An 18,560-nucleotide genomic window follows, 5' to 3' on the forward strand; every position below is an offset into this window, starting at 1 on the left:
AAGAAGATAAATAGAAAGCAAAACAACGAACAAATCAACAAGAGGAAGATCATGGTCCTAAGCAGAGGTTTAAACTGGATGATATGACACTGACGATTGGGGAGCCACTGGAGCGGGGTAAGGAAAGGTCTTTCTGAGAAGGTGGACAGTGAGATGCTCCAAGCAGAAGGAACAGCTGGTACAGCTCATCAGAGCTGGCAGGTTTGCAAAATACAAGCAAAATCAGTGAGACCCAGGTGCAATGGGAAAGTGGGAGAGTATTAGGGAAGAACCTAAAATTACAAAAGAGCATGAAATAATCTTATAAGGAAATACAGTAGGATTTTTAGGAAGTGTTTAGTGATATTTTAAATTGGGGGTCATAAATTTGAAACAAGGTGAGACCAATTATGTGTTTCTCTAGTAAAGCTGGAAATCTAGGTAAAATAGCTACAGATGTAGTGAAAAGAAAGGCCATATGTACCCCAATGTTCACAGCAACAATGGCCACAGTCCCCAAACTGTGGAAAGAGCCGAGATGCCCTTCAAGGGACGAATGGATAAAGAAGATATGGTCCATATATACAATGGAGTATTATGCCTCCATCAGAAAGGATCAATACTCAACTTTTATATCAACATGGACAGGACTAGAGGAGATTATGCTCAGTGAAATAAGTCAAGCAGAGAGAGTCAATTATCATATGGTTTCACTTACTTGTGGAGCATAAGGAATAACATGGAGGACATTAGGAGAAGGAAAGGAAACGTGAATTGGGGGAATCAGAGTGGGGGAGGAAGCATGAGACTAGGGACTCTGAGAAACAAGCAGCATTTTGGAGGGGAGATGGGTGAGGACTTGAGCCTGGTGGTGGGTATTATGGAGGGCATGTATTGCATGGAGCACTGGGTATGGTGCATAAGCAATGAACCTTGGAACACTGAAAAAATAAAATAAAATAAAATAAACTACTGGGGGCTCCATGAGGATAAATTTGAAGTTTTTTTCAGCCAGTGTTTTTATACAGTCCACATCCTACTTTTGAGTATATTTATTAAATATATTAATCATCTCTGCTTCTCAGGAGCTCCCGGATTAATTATAATCGCTCCCGATGAATATTATGAATCAAGTACCATATGAACACTGGCATTTAGTCTAGAACGAGGCCGTCAGAGCAGGTGCACGGCACACCAAAGGACATTTTTGTACTGAGACTTTTTTTTTTATTTTAAGATTTTATTTATTTATTTGACAGAGATCACAATTAGGCAGAGAGGCAGGCAGAGAAGCAGGCTCCCTGCTGAGTAGAGAGCCTGATGTTGGGATCATGACCTGAGCCAAAGGCAGAGGCTTTAACCTATTGAGCCACCCAGGCGCCCCTTTGTGCTGAGTCTTAAGGAAGGAGTTTACTGGTAGGAAAGGCCAGTACCTAACTAAAGCTGAGAAGCAGGGGCAGTGAAGGGGCATGGCCAGGCAAGAGAGTGGTGCAGGCCTGGTGCAGAAGGAAGGGGATGGTGGGAGGTGACAGGGAAGAAGCAGGGTGGGGCTAGACTGTGAGGGGTTTTGTGGGCCACACAAGGAATGGGCAAAAGGCAGCGGGGGCAGGGTGGGAGGGGAGGCCTTTTTAAGAAGAAGGACAACATTTGATTTTTTTAGGGCTTTCCTGGAGGCAGTGAAGACATTGACTAGGAATGGGGAGAGGCTCACAGAAGGGACAAGAGGTGCAATAATTTAGAAGAGAGGTGACAAAGTTGTGACATCCTCTCTGGCGTGTGGGTGTGGTTGCAGATGCCAGATGTGAACGACTTCTGCGGCAGAAATGGAGGCATGTCGTGATTGCCTGAATGTAAGGGAGTGAGGATGTACAGAAAAAGAGGAGGCAGGTGGTTTCTGAAGGTAGAGACTGGGGGTATGATTATTAATTCCTAAAACTAGAATACAAGAGGTGGGCCGGTAGATGCAAATATGTTTTCCTCTTTGAGAAAAGCCATTAAAGGACTTCGGTAGTAGAAGGATTTTTTAAAACCACCTATATTACTTTTTGACCATTTTTACTATGTTATAATTTATCGTAATACTGTACTACTGGGCAAGCAATGATGAACACTCTAACAATATATTACTCTCTTGGGATATATATTCCTTTTTTTTTTAGATGTTTCATTTATTTATTTGTCAGGCAGAAGGAGGGAAAGAGAGAGCACACAAGCAGGCAGAGAGGTTGGCAGAGGCAAAGAGAGAGAAGCAGGCTCCCTGCTGAGCAAGGAGCCCATGCGGGACTCGATCCCAGGACCCTGGGGTCATGACCTGAGCCGAAGGCAGCAGCTTAACCCACTGAGCCACCCAGGCGTCCCGGGATATATATTCTTGATGACATAGCTTACATAACTATGTATGTAACTAAGTATACATATAACCATATATATATTTTATATATATATATCTTTAAATATTAGACAAAGGTATTTTTTGTCTATATGTTTGAAGCCAAACTTTTATTATCAACAGAGATATCTCCAAGATCCACACACAAAAAAAAAGAATGTGTGAGCCTCAGGTTATATAAAACTATTTTCAGAAATATATTCAGAACTATTTTCAGAAAAAAATAAATATGGGTTTAAAGTAATAATAACCACAGCTTAAACTGTCCAGAGCTGAGAAGGGCAGGCAGGTTCTGTTATGCCTCTATACAACAGCATTTCCCTTACTGTTCATAAAACTCATCCATCATTCCCTCACTCACCCATTCCATACATTATTTATTGGTTACCTATCATCTGGGTATGGTGAACAAGACAAATATGAAGCTTACAGTCTAATGAGAGAGACAAACAGGCAAAGGCCAAGAAAGGAATCAAGGTGCTATGATAAAGACAATAAACAACCAGGGAAACATACTTCAGATAGGTGATTCAAAGAAGGTATAAATTAAAGAGTCACATGAGGGGCGCTTGGGTGGCTCAGGGGGTTAAAACCTCTGCCTTCAGCTCAGGTCATGATCTCAGGGTCCTGGGATCGAGCCCCGCATCGGGTTCTCTGCTCAGTAGGGAGCCTGCTTCTCTCTCTCTCTCTGCCTGCCTCTCTGCCTACTTGTGATCTCTGCCTGTCAAATCAATAAATAAAATCTTTAAAAAATAAATAAAGGGCGCCTGGGTGGCTCAGTGGGTTAAGCCGCTGCCTTCGGCTCAGGTCATGATCTCAGGGTCCTGGGATCGAGTCCCGCATCGGGCTCTCTGCTCAGCAGAGAGCCTGCTTCCCTCTCTCTCTCTCTGCCTGCCTCTCCATTTACTTGTGATTTCTCTCTGTCAAATAAATAAATAAAATCTTTAAAAAAAATAAATAAATAAATAAATAAATAAAGAGTCACATGAACAATGAGCTGGGGTGGGGAGGTAGATGGGGAAGGATACTCTAAACAGAAAAATTAAGTAGGAATTGAGAAAAGCTAGGGAAGTAAGAGTGTAGGAAAGTGGCAAAGAGGTTAGAGAGGTAAGGGACAAAATTTAGCAGAAGACCTGTGATGTGAGCAGCACTGTAGAAGCATTTTTCCAAGTATTATTCTGTATTTAATTAAATGGTATTCTTTGAGTACCATTAAATCATTCTCTCTTCCCCTAAATTTAGTTCGTTTTCTAAGTATAACAATAAAATTTAAAAACAAAATGGAGACATGTAGCAGGTGCTGTGGGGTGTCACCTGCAATGAGGTGTTTGTTCCCACGTTGCAGGGCATGTTAGAGATCCCTGATGAGTTCCTCTTTGGGAACTGCTACTCACACTGCAGACTCTGCCAAGGTCATACCTCTCAGGGCGAGTGGAGGGAAGCCAGTATCTAATGCCTCGTCAGTGCAAAAGTCTATTAAGACTCTGGTCCTCAGTGGGGTCAGTGCAGCTAGAAGCCTTTGCTGGAACTACATTGTCTTGCACCGTCTCCCCGTCCTACGTTTCTTACTTTCCCAAAGGTGTTCATCCCAAGGGCTCTCCTCAAGGAAACTTCCTGTATAGAAACCTCAGTCTCACACTCTCTTTCCCAGAGAACCAAGCCTAAGACAGTGTGTAAATATTATATGTATATACATGTAACATGTGCACAGACATAATTGTTTTTCTATTTAATATATCAAAGAGTTGCTTCTCATTTAGTATTTATAGGGAATTTGACAATGATGATCATAGACACTGTAGGGCACTTACCTGTGTCAGGCTCTGTGATGACAAAAACTTTACATGCATCCACATTTTAATTAATCCTCACAACAACTGCTTGAGATAGGTGGTATTATTATACAAGTTGGTAAATTATGAACTTGGAGCTAAGGAGATCAAATGACTTGTCTAAAGTCACACAGCAAATAAAAGGTAGAACTAAGAACTAGAGTCTAGTTGTTCTTTAATCAACGTTTGTGTTCGTAACCATCCTGACATACTATTTTCCTAAGACTCACTGATTTTAGTGGTACAATTCTGTGCTCCATTCCTGTGTTTTTAAATTTGTATGTTATAATTCAATTACATGCTTATTAACTTGCTATAAGAGGTTAAATATAAGAATTTCTCCCATTAGTCTAATTCAATAAGAATGATAAAGGAAACTAAATTTTCTAAGATCTAATTTTAAGAGCTAATAGAATTAAGTGTTTTTTTATTAATTACATGATCACAAATATGATCATGGCTGTTGAAGGGGTCTACGAAGAAGCCAGCCAGCTAGATGCTTGTTGCCAACAACAGTTATAATGCTGAGACTTTATCAGAAGGAGCAGAATAAGGAAATGATTTGCTAGGTATTTTTAAGCTAAATACATGGCTATGAAGTACAGATAATAAATTTAAAAAAATCAAGATTCTGTGCAGGCATCCCTATGTAAAGCTATCTGCAAAGCAGATTGATATTAAATAAAAAAATAAAAAGTGGGAATATGGTGATGGATGAAACCTGGTGTTTCACAGTCTTTTATGTTTTCTTTAAATGTCTTTTTCTCTATCTTTTCTCTCGATTGTCCTGACATTGTATCAGAATTCACAATTTGACCAAAAAAAAAAAAAAAAAAAAAAGGCAGGTAAAATTGGAGATCTTACCTGTCCAATAATGAGAGGAACCACAACAGTCATAAAAAGCTGAGAAAAAATAGATGTAAAAGGCACAGAAGAGGAAGAGCCAAGCTGTAAAGCAAGAATATAAGAGGAATTAGAATTACTTTGAATCAGTTATCCAATATTGCTGTTAACTAAATGATACAATAAATGAATTCTCTTACAGGCACCAAATATTTGGTAGCTATATACATAAATCAAGTGAAGTTACTTTTTTTTTTCTAAATTTAGCACCCAATAGACTAAGTGCTTTACCTCTTAATTTTTATGAGAAACTACCATTGAGGAAAAATGGTAACTATGGTTTTATAATTAACTTACATTGCTTATTATTAACTACATTTCTGACTAGTAAAGTTATTCTGTGCTCGTACTGTTTATAATCATATGGCGTGATATTTCCCCATAGTTTGCGTACTCTTCTCTTTGTCCCAGCTGCAGATTCCTAAAACAAACAAGGGTATCTCTCATCATTCTCTTCTCAAGATCACATTTTCATCTGTGCAAATGAAATAGTTTCTAACTTTTCTATCCTTCAAAATAAAGGCAATGAATCTCACATACCTTTAAAAATGTATTCGTATACAAAATCTAGGAAATGGAAATTCCTGAAATACACATTATTTTTCAACCTAAAATTTCAATATATCCCTTCTAAATGTGTATGTTTTGACACTGCTCATAATTCCCATTTTTTCCTCCCTCTTCATTTTTTGGTTTGTTTTCACTAATGACTATAATCTCGGCCTCAGAAAGATTCTACTGCCAGGAGCACAGATAGTGTTTGCCTATAAACAGCCCCACGCTCATGTTAGTCTCAACCACGAAGAATCGCAGGCTTCTTATTAATTTGTTAATGGCTTTCAAAACCTCCTGGTTTTCAAATCTCTTTAGACAAACAATAGCCTGTCCCATAGATGTTTATCGTTTTTTATGAGTCCCTTTTGCAGTCAGGTTCTTCCAAGTCATCAATAGCAATCTCCTGGGAAGTTGAAACTTACTTGCACCCTTCCTCTGTAGACCAAACCTCAATTTTCATATTTACCTCAGTTTAATTAAACTTGGAAATACCTTTTGGAAGACAAACGTTGTGAAAGACTTGGAGGTAGTGGTGACCAAGGGCACTGAATGTTAAATAAAACAAATGAAATCTCTAGATAAATGAAGTCAGTGGCTCAGAATAAAATGACGTGGGATCAGCGTTTTCGCTGGTTTCTAATTCCTGCATGAACTAGCTTACCGAAATCTTTTCTTCACCCTGGTGTATTCTATAAAAATCTGCCCCCATCCTCAGCCCCTCCGCGCATGTGCACACACTCAAGACGCCAAGAATGTATGTCCTTCCCATCAGGGGCTTGCCTTCACCTCATACTAGCTTCAGCACTGACCACTGGCTGTGTATTGAACTCATAAACACTGTAGCCTCTAAACTTTTCCTCCATAACCAATATAAATGAATGAAATGAAGAAAGACAAACAGAAAAAGTAAAACTGTGACAGAAATGTGAACGCACAGGATTCCAGGTGTGTTAAATGCCACATAGTTGTTAGATGTTTCCTTTTACACAAAGCCAAAGTATTAAAAGCTAATAAGCACAACATATTGTAGAGCAATGATGTCTTTGAAGTGCAAGGCATTTAACAAATATATATTTCTTTCCACAAATAGTAACCCTAAGGATGCTCCTGAGGTAAGAATTAGACTTTTAAAAATGTATACTTTATGGCGAAATTGAGGGATTAGATGAATAGAAGAATAAATTTTAAAGAACAGGGTTTTCAAGTTCAAAAGCATCCAGCTCAGGGCTCAATCCATAAGGTTCACAAGGTATGGAGAGAGGCAGTAGGATTCCAAGTGATAACCTTCAAGTAAAAGCTATCAATTCTTGCCTGGAATCTCACCGGTAATCTCACGTATTTCTGTTTCCCTTTCTATCTCAACTCTACTGTTACTTAATGTGTTCTGAAAATGTTTTAATGAATAACCATATCAAGCTATATTCCCTCTGTAGGCCCAACGCTTAATCCAATACCTGAGAAAGTAAATTTGCAGATAATGAAGCTGTGCACAATGAACAAATGAAGTAATTTGTAAATATAAGGTGCTAAAAAGTGCCAAACTCTTATTCAAAATCATATCCCTATTTTCTTCTGAAGTTACAAAGATATGAAACTGAAAACCTCATTTGAAGAGGTTTTCTTTCTTCTTTTTTTTTTTTAAAGAGGTTTCTTTTGAAAACCTCTTAGGGGCGCCTGGGTTGCTCAGTTGTGATTCCAGGGTCCGGGGATTGAGCCCCACATTGGGATCCCTGCTCAGTCAGGAGTCTGCTTTCTCCCTCTCCCTCTGCCCCCACCCACCACTTGTGCTCTCTCTCTCTCTCACAGATAAAATATTGGGGAAAAAAAAAAAACCTTATATTTAGGTGACGTTATACAGTCACTTAGCATTATTTTTTTTCACTACTTGTTTATCATAGCAACACAATTAATTCCAATATGCACCTAGAAACAAAGGGCCTTTAAATAAGACGAGAACCACGTGAAAAAGGATGCATGCGTGTGTGCGTGTGCACGCATGTGTGCATGTGTAAGAAGCTGAGTGAGGGTGGCTATATGTGTTCTCTGCCCTCAGTTCTCCTCCACAGCCCTCCTTACCTCCTTAAAGCTGCTCTGGAGGGGAAGACCTAAAACTGAACAGAATCCTAACTCTGCAAGAGATTTGGAGTCCCGTTCAGAAGAGTATGTTGCTTCTCAAACATATTCAAGCAACTCATCAGCCAAATTTACTCTGTGATCATAGTTCTCCTACACTGGAAGTTTTGGTGGTTTAACTAGAAAGTATTGTTGAAGAGCAGTTACCCCAGAAATCAAATAGAGAGAAGAGTTAAAACATCATTTATTAAGTTAATTTGGGGGTTATTTTTAATCCCAACTCTATCTAAAAGACTGCATTTGGGGATAAGAGAGGTAAAGGAGAATTCATGTCAACTTTGGTTTTAAAAATTTTTATCTATTTTAACTTCTCCATCCACCACACAATAGATCAACTGCATGTTCAATTTTAAATTTTTTTTTTAATTTAAATTTAATTTAGTTAACACATAGTGCATTATTAGTTTCAGGGGTAGAATTCCGTGATCATCAGTTGGGTATAACACCCAGTGCTCATCACATCACGTGCCCTCCTTGATGCCCATCACCCAATTACTCCACCTCCCCATCACCTCCCCTCTAACAACCCTCACTTTGTTCCCTAGAATTAAGAGTCTCTTATAGTTTGCCTCTCTTTCTATCTTATTTTATTGGGTATTCAGTGTTCAGAAGGCTTGTGTTCCTAGAAGTGATCTCCAAAGTCCCTTTGTCTTCTAAAACACCTATGATCTCTGGTCCACTCGATTAGGAATGCAGGTTAGAGGAACCCCCTGCTTTGACAGATCAGAGACAAGAGCAAGCCAGCCAGGGATGTAATTAACAGAGTACATGAAGCCAGACTAGGTACGCAGTGATGCTGGGGAGAAAATCCCATAGGATGACTCCCTTAGAAGTGGGTCTGAAAGGAAGGAAATCTCAGTTCTGATGTCTGACTTGGCATAAGTCCTTTCTTTTGAATCGACAACCAGACCTGTCACTGTGGTCAGTGTGAAGATGCAGAGATACCCTTGGGGAAGTGCCTGACGCTATGAAGTATACCTTGGCATCCGGAAGAAAGAAGAACGAGCATCTGGCATAGGGTAACATATGAGAACATGACCAGGAAAGTAGCAGACCGATCATTTTGTATGCAGAGTTGATTGTAACTAAAGCAGAAGGAAATATGTTGCCTGGTATATTTGGTTCCTCACATTTTAATGAAGACCCTGCCAGGGTTTCTGTTGTAAAGACCAGTGTGTTTATAAGAAGCATCCATAATTTATAACTTTGGATAGAGTTGCAGGTTTGGGGTAAGTATGTATCAGGCCAGGGCTCTGGGCTTCATGGAGCTACCCTGGCAGATTTAAAGGGGATAGTCTCATACTGCCAACCCGTATTATAAGATACACTGTGTTAAATGAACAATCTGGTCACTGGCTAATTTCCTTTAGGAATATGATGCTTTAAAGCACAGAACTCACAATCAGGTTTGTTTATTTGTTTTAATATCATGCTGAGAAGAAATGTTTTAGTGAAAAATATGTGGTTTAGGACCTTTGTATTTAATTATTCAAATAGTTACTGGTGCCTCCTGTGAGCCAGAAGCATGTTTTAGGGATTGGGAATCCAAGAGTGAACACAACACAAAACCCCTCCTCTCCAGGAGTTGCTTTTTAAAAGTTGAGGTGTACGGGCACCTGGGTGGCTCAGTAGGTTAAGCATCTGACTCATGATTTCAGCTCAGGTCATGATCTCGGGCTTGAGATCGGGCTCTATGCTGAGCGTGGTGCCTGCTTGGGGTTCTCTCTCTCCTCCTCTGCCCCTCCTCCCCCTGCTTGAGCTCTCTTTCTCATAAAGAAATTCTTTTTAAATATTAAAAAAAAAAGTTGAGGCATGTATGCATGTCCACCCACCACCGAGTTCCTTTCCATAGAACACCTTCCCCCACCTGTAAATGGAAGAGTTCTAGTCTTTGTCTAAGAGTTAGTTCAATAACTACTTTAGAAATTCTTTCCAAACCCTCCTCTTGAGTTGCAGACTTGGTTTCTTTTGTGGCTCTGCATTTATATTGTTCCCCTCAGGGTCTTTGGTTGCTCCTGTGTACAAATCTGTCTCTCAGTAAACTGTATATTCCAGAAGGTCAGGGACAGGTATCTTATCCATGTTTATATCCCAGGGCCCAGCATACTGCCTACACTTTACATCTAGGGCAGTGGTTCTCACTGTAGCACACCAGAAACACCTACAGGGCTTCTTAAAACAGATTTCTTGGCCCCACCTTGAGAGAGGGATGGGGAGGATGTCGAGAGTGTGCATTCGAATATGGCTCCATTGATGCTGATGCTGCTGGGCTCGGGGTCGCCCCTTGAGAATCACTCATCTAGTACACTGTAGGTATTCAACAACAGATGTGAGTTCAGTTGATAAATGCCTACCATACACAGGTAGAAAAAGAGGCCTGACAATGTTTTCTTTTCTTTCCATCCTTCCAACTCACAAGTAAGTTACCGAGCCCTACTTAATTTACAGACCCTAGGAAAGGATCATGGCCTCCCAACCATGTCCTGTAATTACAATAATGACAACTTTTTTTGAGTACTCTCTATAAGCCAGACACTGCTCTAAAAGCTTGATGTGGGGCACCTGGGTGGCTCAGTGGGTTGAGGCCTCTGCCTTTGGCTCAGGTCATGTTCCCAGGTCCCGGGATCGAGTCCCTGCTGAGCAGGGAGCCGCCGCCCCCCTCTCTCTCTATCTGCCTCTCTGCCTACTTGTGATCTCTGTCTGTCAAATAAATAAATAAAGTCTTTAAAAAATAAAAAATAAATAAATAAAAATAAAAGCTTGATGTGTGTCGGAAAATTTAACCCTCACAGCAACTCCTCCAGGTAGGTCTTACTAGCACCTGTATTTTCATATCTGAGAACTGCTAGACAAGGTCATTAGCTAGAGAGTGACAGAGCCAGGATCTAAACCTGAAAGTGTCACTTCACAGCCCTCATACTTAATTCTTACAGTCTACTGCATATTAATTACAAAAGGTACAGAAGAGTGAAATGGGGGAAGGGGGCAGAGTGGAAGCCAAAGCTGGGCTCCCCCTTTCTTGCCTATGTGAGAGCAAGAGGGAGTGTATGTGTGTGCACGTGTGTGTGGTGCCTGCATGAAGGTCGGGAACCGGAGGGCAGGCAGAAGCAAGAAGAGGGAGGAGGAAGCAAAAGGAGGGGTGGGGAGAAACTCGGTAAGTAGTAGTTGATGATGCAGCCTTTCTCAATTAGGTGTCCAGATTTGAGCACAAAACACACTGAATTATTTGAGTGACTATCTTCTCTACTCTGTCAAGGATGATACCTAGCTAGCACCAGAGTGAACGCATCAGAAAGATTTCATCCAATACACACATTGGATGTCATAGGTCATAGTTAGAAAATTAAAAATAATTTTCTAAGCTGGCAGACAAAGGCTGAATGGAAGCAGGATTGACTGTTATCCATTCAATTTAGAAACTGCTTGATTTGGAAAGAATCTGGGGGTCCAGTGGGTACAATATTATGGAGCCGACCAAGACTCAGAAAGACAAATAAGTAACAATTCTTGATGGAGACGCTGACTGCCTGTAAAATCATAGTTATCAACCTAGAGTTAGAAAACAGATGGTGCGTTTTAAATCACTTCTGTAAGTGAGCTGACCTGTAAATTGTCATTAATGCACCAGGTCTTCACTTGCTCTGCTGTGTAATCAGCCTTTTATCTCCTACCAGGGAAATCCATTAGCCACAGGCGTCTCTACTATTCGTGTCTCTTCTCAGCTATTAAGACATTATTGTATTAAATAATTCACCCTTGGTGATTGGTCTTTGCTTTCATTAGTACCACATTCAGGGAAAATATAATAACAGATATTTAGTTTATACTGTAGAATGATGAATGGTAAATCTCGTCTGTGAGAAAATCAGGAAGAAGCCGCTTCAGATACAGAGCAGGATTTGTTCACTTCCTACCCAATTTCCACCCTCCGCTCTGGCCCTCAGAGCCCACCCTTGGGAGGGGGAAAAGGAGGGAGCTCGCCTCTTATGGGCTCAAACTTTGTCTCCCTACACAGACATACACATAAATACCTGTCTCCTTCCTGTCGCAAAGACAAGCATTCAGACAGAATAAGGGAGAGTGTCCCCAGGCCCCAGTCCCCCAAATCCTTCTAGAGTTTCATCCTTCCCTAGAAACTACAGTTCAGCTTTTCTTTCATTCCTGCTGCCCTTTCTCTTGCAGGGAAACATGCAAACCACACTGATTACTCACACAAAATCAATGACTTCAATGTACACCAGCTGGCAGGCTCAATGTAAAGATGACAATGATTTCTATCAAAATTAAAATATGATTGTTAAATACCCATATCGATTCAGCCACATGCATGAAGCTAAAATTGGGTTAGTGCATGGAAGGTATATATACTTAGTAGAGGAAATGAGCCTTTTAATATAGAGATACATGGTATTTTTCTTTCTTTGAGAGATAAAGAAAAAATAGGCTTTTGATAATTTTTAAAGGTAAAAAATTATGTAAAATTTTTCCTTTTGTGATATGCAAATTTAAAACACAGGATTATCTTCCATTAACTGATGGAAGCTGTGTGCAATTATAAATTCTGGTTACTCAAACCACACAGGTTATTTAGTAAAATGTGCTCGAAAGAACTGGAAAATGGTTTATCCTAACCCAAAAAGAAAACGTGTGGAGAGACGGGCTTCTGGGACATGGAGGGCTGGAGAGAGAGATATTCAGAGGCACATGGGAACAAACTTTGCTCCTGATTCCCTGACCACAGAATTTGGTCTTGTCAATCTGTTTGGTTCAGGAACCAAAGAGCCTACTGTTGCCAAAGAGTCCCTTAAGTGGAGCAAATATGCAAGTTGCCCCAGAAGAGTGCTCTAAGCCTGGGGACCAAAGGACAAGAGCGGCATAGGGATGCAGTGTCCTTTTCAGTCTGGCCATACCCCACCTGCTCAGGGAGCACCAGGAGCAGCAGCAGCTGGTGCTGAGGAGGGAAGCAAGAGCTAAAGGAAAAGCCTGGCTTTCCTCCAGTGTTACTGGTCCCTTCAGTTAAGTCTAAGAAGTCCCAGACCAGCAGAGGCGTTGGCCTCTCTGGGTCAGTGATCCTGGAAAGGGAGAAGGGGTTTATCAATGTTACCTCTGGAGCACTCGAAAATGGTTTACGAGGTGCTCCCCCTCACCCATCATGGTTCAGTAAGATCTAGGAGGAGTCCTTCGCATGAGCATTTGCAAAAGACTCCACAGATTATTTTGCTTTACAAAATTCTCTCTGTGTGAGAACGATTTCTGAGCACAAATATATGCTACTCTCAAGTTCAAGAGGAGGTCTGTCTTCACTGGCTTTAGGGACACTCTTGGGTACAAGGTGGAGACTGGTTCAGTGTGAAGCAAATGGCTAGTTTCTCTTTAAGTGCTTTCTGTTTTATCACTTTGTACATCACACACGTATGTGACCATCAATTATGCAACCGTCATTGGGAACATATTACAAAAAATAATCAGAGTATTATACATGACACTAATGGCTGTATTCATTTGTTTCTGTTTATATTGATGGGACTAAAATGGCAATAATTTTCTATCACAGATGGCCAATTACTAGGGAAACTAATGATGATTGTAGCCTTGAAAGCTGTCACTGACCTGTCTCCCCTACCCTGGCTCTCTCTCTAACATGAACTCTTGAACCATGTAGTCTGAACTGTGTAGGTTAGCAGTGAATTTTTTCCTCTAAATTTCTCCCGTGTTCTTTGTTCTTGTTTACCCAAATAAGCCTTAAGTTTCTTCAAGATGATAATTATGCCTTCTTTTTTGTCTTTCCTATGTTACCTACAATATCCATGGCCAAGAAATAATAACTGAGAGCTGGTAGTCTGTCTTAAAATAAACCTTCTCCTTAGAGCCTTGCTTTGAAAGCTTAATTTGGAAAGGAACATTCAAGGGGACACAGAGCCTGGCTGACAGTCCCTCGTGTTCTTTACTAGTTGCGTAGCCTCTGATGAGTTACAAAACCTCTTTGAGTCTGACTTTTCTCATACAAGATGAGGATAATATGTCTAAAGGGAGTCATGGGATTACGTGTGAAGTATATTTTATAGCCACTTGATAAGAATTATTCTCTTTCCTCCCACTTCCCCCTCTCCTCCCTAAAAAAACAAGGTTTCTTAGACAGTGTGGTGGGAAATCAAGCCTACTGAATTTAAGAACCATTGAAATGGAAAAGTATCAGAAGAGAGGGTCACATCAGTGGAACATAAGTTTCTGAGTTAGCTCAGAAAGAGCCTGCTGTGCATGTATGTGAGTGTACATCCGGGTTTGTATGTGTGTGTGTATATGTGTAATTATCATAATGCCTCATAAATACCTGCTTGAACAGAGGCCGGCTTCCTAAGAAATCGAGTCATATCCAATCACGTGACAGGACGTCAGAGCTAGCAGTGCTCCCACTTACTTCAGGGGTTCTTACCTGCTACTGAACAGGTAAGCGTGTAGATGAATGTTTATCAAATATCCTAAGATACTGATGTGACCATCCCCGTGTATGAAGATGGTCTGATCTATGACTTTGAGGACATAACTTACAGCAGTGGTCTCAGTTTGGACTCTGGATGTTTCCAGAGGCCTTGATGTTCAATGACCTTTATGGCTGGGGTGGAAGTGAACAAGGCCTTGATCTGTCCTCTTAATGGCACAAGCTCGAAGTGTTCCTGACCTTCCCCTGCCAAACATAAACTTATTTAAAGACATTGGTGGTCTATAGAATTATGGAAATTGAGACCATGAACATGGTCTCTAATATATGGTTTCTTTAGATCACAACTGCATTGAATTAGACAGACCTATTCTATGGTAAGAAGATGGTTATGTCCACCTTTGTCTTAACTCTCAGAGGAAGTGAAAAAGAAGTTCACATTGTTTCCTTTCATTCCTTAGAGTAAGCAAGATGGGGTTGGTTAGATGCTGTGGGGTGGCAGCTAAGGAGGCTTCAGGGGAGCTGGAGTCCACAGAAGTGGGAGCTTCACTCTGCCCCATTGACCTTCCCAGGGTGGTTGACTCAGATTTCAAACCTGACAGGCTGACCTCACCACCTACATGCTGAACTCAGGGCTCTGGCCTCTTCACCTTAGCTACCACACTCCATTCCAATTCCTGCTCTAAAATCTCTCTCCTTCAGTGTTCTCTACTATTGGCTGCTGCACAAAGACTGTAATAATGGCTGGTAAACAACCATATCAAAGAAAGGAAAGACATGGAAAGTTTTGAAGTGATGTTAGACATAACAGAATCAGAGCCATGCATATGAAAAAATCTGAAGTAAGTAGGAGATCCTTTGAGAAACATCAGAAGTTTCCATCTAACCTTCTCTTTTTCCTCAAATTAAGTTTCCTTTCAGTACAAAATTCTCTGTAACCGCCCCCCCCACACTTCTTCTATTAAATGAAATGTTTTCTATTTTAGCAATCTCCTTTGAAATATTTTGATACTTGTGATACTTAACAATTTCTGGCTTAGATATTAATTGCCTATGAATGTATTCTATCTTCTCTATTAAACCATAAATTCTCTGAGAGAAGGATCAATGTCAGATTGATCTCTATAATATTCACTGTGCACAGTAGGCATTAAAACACTGAATAAAAGAATGGATGTTTTACTTAATATTATTGAAAAAAAAACTGTAAATTCTTTCTCATAGCAAATATTAGGTAAAATTTTATGCACCAGGCTGAGACCCTAACCTTCTATCCATTCACTTATCATCTGAACCACTCTAACCACTCCTTACTCACTCACCCTTCTATTCCCCTCCTTCCAAGAAACATTTATTGAATATTTGGCATTGGAGATAAGGTAATGAATAAGGCATGCCTGGTTCCTGGCCTGGCAGAACTTCAAATCTAGTGGATGCTTACCACTTGGCACGTTGCTTTGTAACGGAAATTAACACGGAATTCCAAGGAATGGATGACAACGGCAGTTTTAAAAGCTGGTGGAGGCTTCATTTATCCTTACAACAGAACTCCATGGACCGGTGTACAGCTACTGACAACATAAAGACAATAATTTCCAGTCCTGCCAATATCAGCAGTGTATTATCAAGAAAACCAAGATAGTCTATGTAGAAGCACTTTAAATCTTAGGAGGAAATGGTCATATTTCAGGAAAAGTTTTACTGCTCTCACGATCAGCCATGGTAAACACTGGACTTATTTAGATGTAGATTATAAGATTCTACACTATAAATCATTGTAGAACCTTAAAGGTTAAGTTTTAAGGCTCAGCCCACCATTAAGGTCTGGGCTAGTTGGACTGTTGCTGCATCTCTGATAAGCATTTCTACAGAATCTTGACCTCCTTCCTGGAATTACTGTCTATTTTCCTCTCTAAAGCGTCAAATGTAAATAATTAGCAGTTGCATGGTTCTTTATAACTTACAGCACGTTTTCACATAAATTAACTCACTTCATCTTATCGTAATCCTCATTTTACAGAGGAAAAAACTGAAGCTGAAAGGGATTAAGGAAAACCCACTGTTACACAACAATCTGGCTGCAGACTGAGCCACATTTCTATGCCTCTCACCATACCATGCTATCTCTACACACAGATTGTGAGGAAAGGGAAGCCAGGGCCTTCAAGATGGCCTTATAATAAAGGAATGAATGCCTAAAGGTAGAGTATGTAACCAGGAAATACCAGTCTTAAAAGAGACCTAACCCAACTCTTGGGACAGATGCATTCATTCATCTGTCCATCTCAGATGTACAATAAGAAATGTTATATATTCGGTCTTCATCCTAGCATAGAGCTTCCAAAACCATGTAACTTCCTGAGTCACAGGGGTGATAGGAGCATCTTTTACTATAATATTTGGATTTTGTCCTAGTTCCCAGCACAAAGGGTTTGGAGAGTTCCTGCATTGGTGAACGCATCCATATGCATGTGGTTAGTACACCCCCAAACTCCATGGGGACATAAGATCCTGCACTTGGGACCCTTCTAAACCTTGCCCTATGTACCTCTGCACCTGCCTTCTCATTTGTATTCTTTTTTTTTTTTTTTAGGTTTTTTGTTTATCTGAGGGGGAGAGATAACGGGCGTGAGGGGGGGGGGGGGGGGGGGAGAAGCACACTCCCCACTGAGCAGGGAGTCCGATGCGGGGCTTGGCTCCAGGACTCCAGGTATAATATCATGTAAAATAAACTGGCAGTAGCAGGTAAATGTTTCCCTGCATTGTGAGCCATAATAACAGCAAATTATCAAACCTGGGTTGGGGGTCATGGGATCCTCTGAAGCCAAGTCAGACAGAAGTGTGAGTATCTTGGAGACCCACTACTTGGTTCTGGAAGTGGGGGGCAGTCTTGTGGAAGTGAGCCCTTTACCTGTGGGGATTTGTGCTAACTCTGCAGTGTAAAAACTGCAGGACATTCGCTTGGTATCCACAGATAACTGGAGAATTGCTTGGCGTGGAAACCGCACACATTTGGTGTGAGAAGTGCTGTGAGTACAGAAACATTTTCCTTGACCAGCCATCCATTCAGAAAATGTGTTTGAGTGGCTTCCATGGATCGTCCCTATTTTGGGCACTGGGGTTACGGCAGTGACCAGAACAGATAAAATCCCTGTTTTTCTGTGATGCTTATGTTCTAGTTAGGAAGAGAGATAATAAACAGGTTAACAAATGATGAAGATGTCATGTGATAATAAATGCTAAAAAGAACGATGAAGGATGATAGGTGGGGAGAGACTGGTGGAGACAGGGTATATTGTTCTACATGAAGTAGTTAGGAAAGGATTCTCTCCTAAAATGGCATTTGATTGGAGATCAGAGATGAAAGTGAAGGACAGAGCCATGTGGATATCTGAGTGGAAAATCAGGTTGAGCCAATGCCAAGTGTAAAGACTCAGGATGGTTCTTAGTGCTACCAGAGCATCCAAGTATCTTTGCCGTAGAACTATTTCATATCTTTTCCTCTCTCATCAAATCTCCAAAACCTTCTTGCCTTTTTTTTTTTTGTCCTCCATGCCTAACTTCACTTGCCATTTCACCGGGAAAATATAAACAATCATAAGAGACTCCTATAGTTACACAAACAAATTTACTTGTATCTTTGCCATTATCCCATGGATTCCCTCCTATTACTATGGATGAACTACCTGTGCTTAGGAGGTCATACTCTTCCTTTCTGCACTAGAACTCACCTTCTTTCTCCTACTCAAAGACATGGGTCCACAAATGTTCTGTTCTTTTTTTTTTTTCCTGTATGAATTGTTTCTTCTCTAACTGAATTAATGTGTCAATACAAATATCCTAGTAATTTTCCCAACTTAAAAACAGATCCTACATTAACTTTGTTCTGTCCCATTTTCTGCATACTTTATAACAGAATGCCTCAAAAGAGTTAGTGATTATCACTGTCTTTAACTCTTTTTCATTCATTCTTGAACTGACTTTAGGTATTTACCTCCACAACTCTGCTGAAATAGCTCCTGCTGGGGTCCCCACTGACCTCCATCTTGTTAAAACCAGTTGATTCTCATTATATCTGAACTATTACCACCATTTGAAGTAGTTGATCACTCTCCCTTTTTTGAAACACATTCTCTAGTAGCTTCTAGGACACCAAAACCTTTTGGTGTTCTTCCTAAGCAAAGTGGATATCCCCAGTAGTCTTTGCTGACTTTTTAAAAAAATGTAATTTAATTTTTTTTTCAGTGTTCCAAAACTCATTGTTTATGTACCACATCCAATGCTCCATGCAATAAAGGCCCTCCTTAATACCCACCACCAGGCTCACCCA

General features: G+C 40.5%; 1 protein-coding gene and 1 long non-coding RNA gene across 4 annotated transcripts in view; one reads left to right on the forward strand and one right to left on the reverse strand.

The window, feature by feature from the left end:
• SLC10A7 (solute carrier family 10 member 7) overlaps nucleotides 1–18,560 on the reverse strand; it is a 257,565-nt gene that overhangs the window by 47,022 nt on the left and 191,983 nt on the right. For both annotated transcript variants that reach the window (XM_059373332.1, XM_059373325.1), the window contains exon 7: nucleotides 5,065–5,148. In XM_059373332.1, coding sequence (XP_059229315.1) covers nucleotides 5,065–5,148 — 84 coding nt within the window. The remainder of the gene's footprint in view (nucleotides 1–5,064; nucleotides 5,149–18,560) is intronic.
• Nucleotides 1–18,560, forward strand: part of LOC132000025 (uncharacterized) — an 87,016-nt gene that overhangs the window by 11,976 nt on the left and 56,480 nt on the right. The window lies entirely within an intron of this gene.

This window comes from Mustela nigripes, chromosome 1 (genome assembly GCF_022355385.1).
Source record: "Mustela nigripes isolate SB6536 chromosome 1, MUSNIG.SB6536, whole genome shotgun sequence".
Taxonomy (NCBI): domain Eukaryota; kingdom Metazoa; phylum Chordata; class Mammalia; order Carnivora; family Mustelidae; genus Mustela; species Mustela nigripes.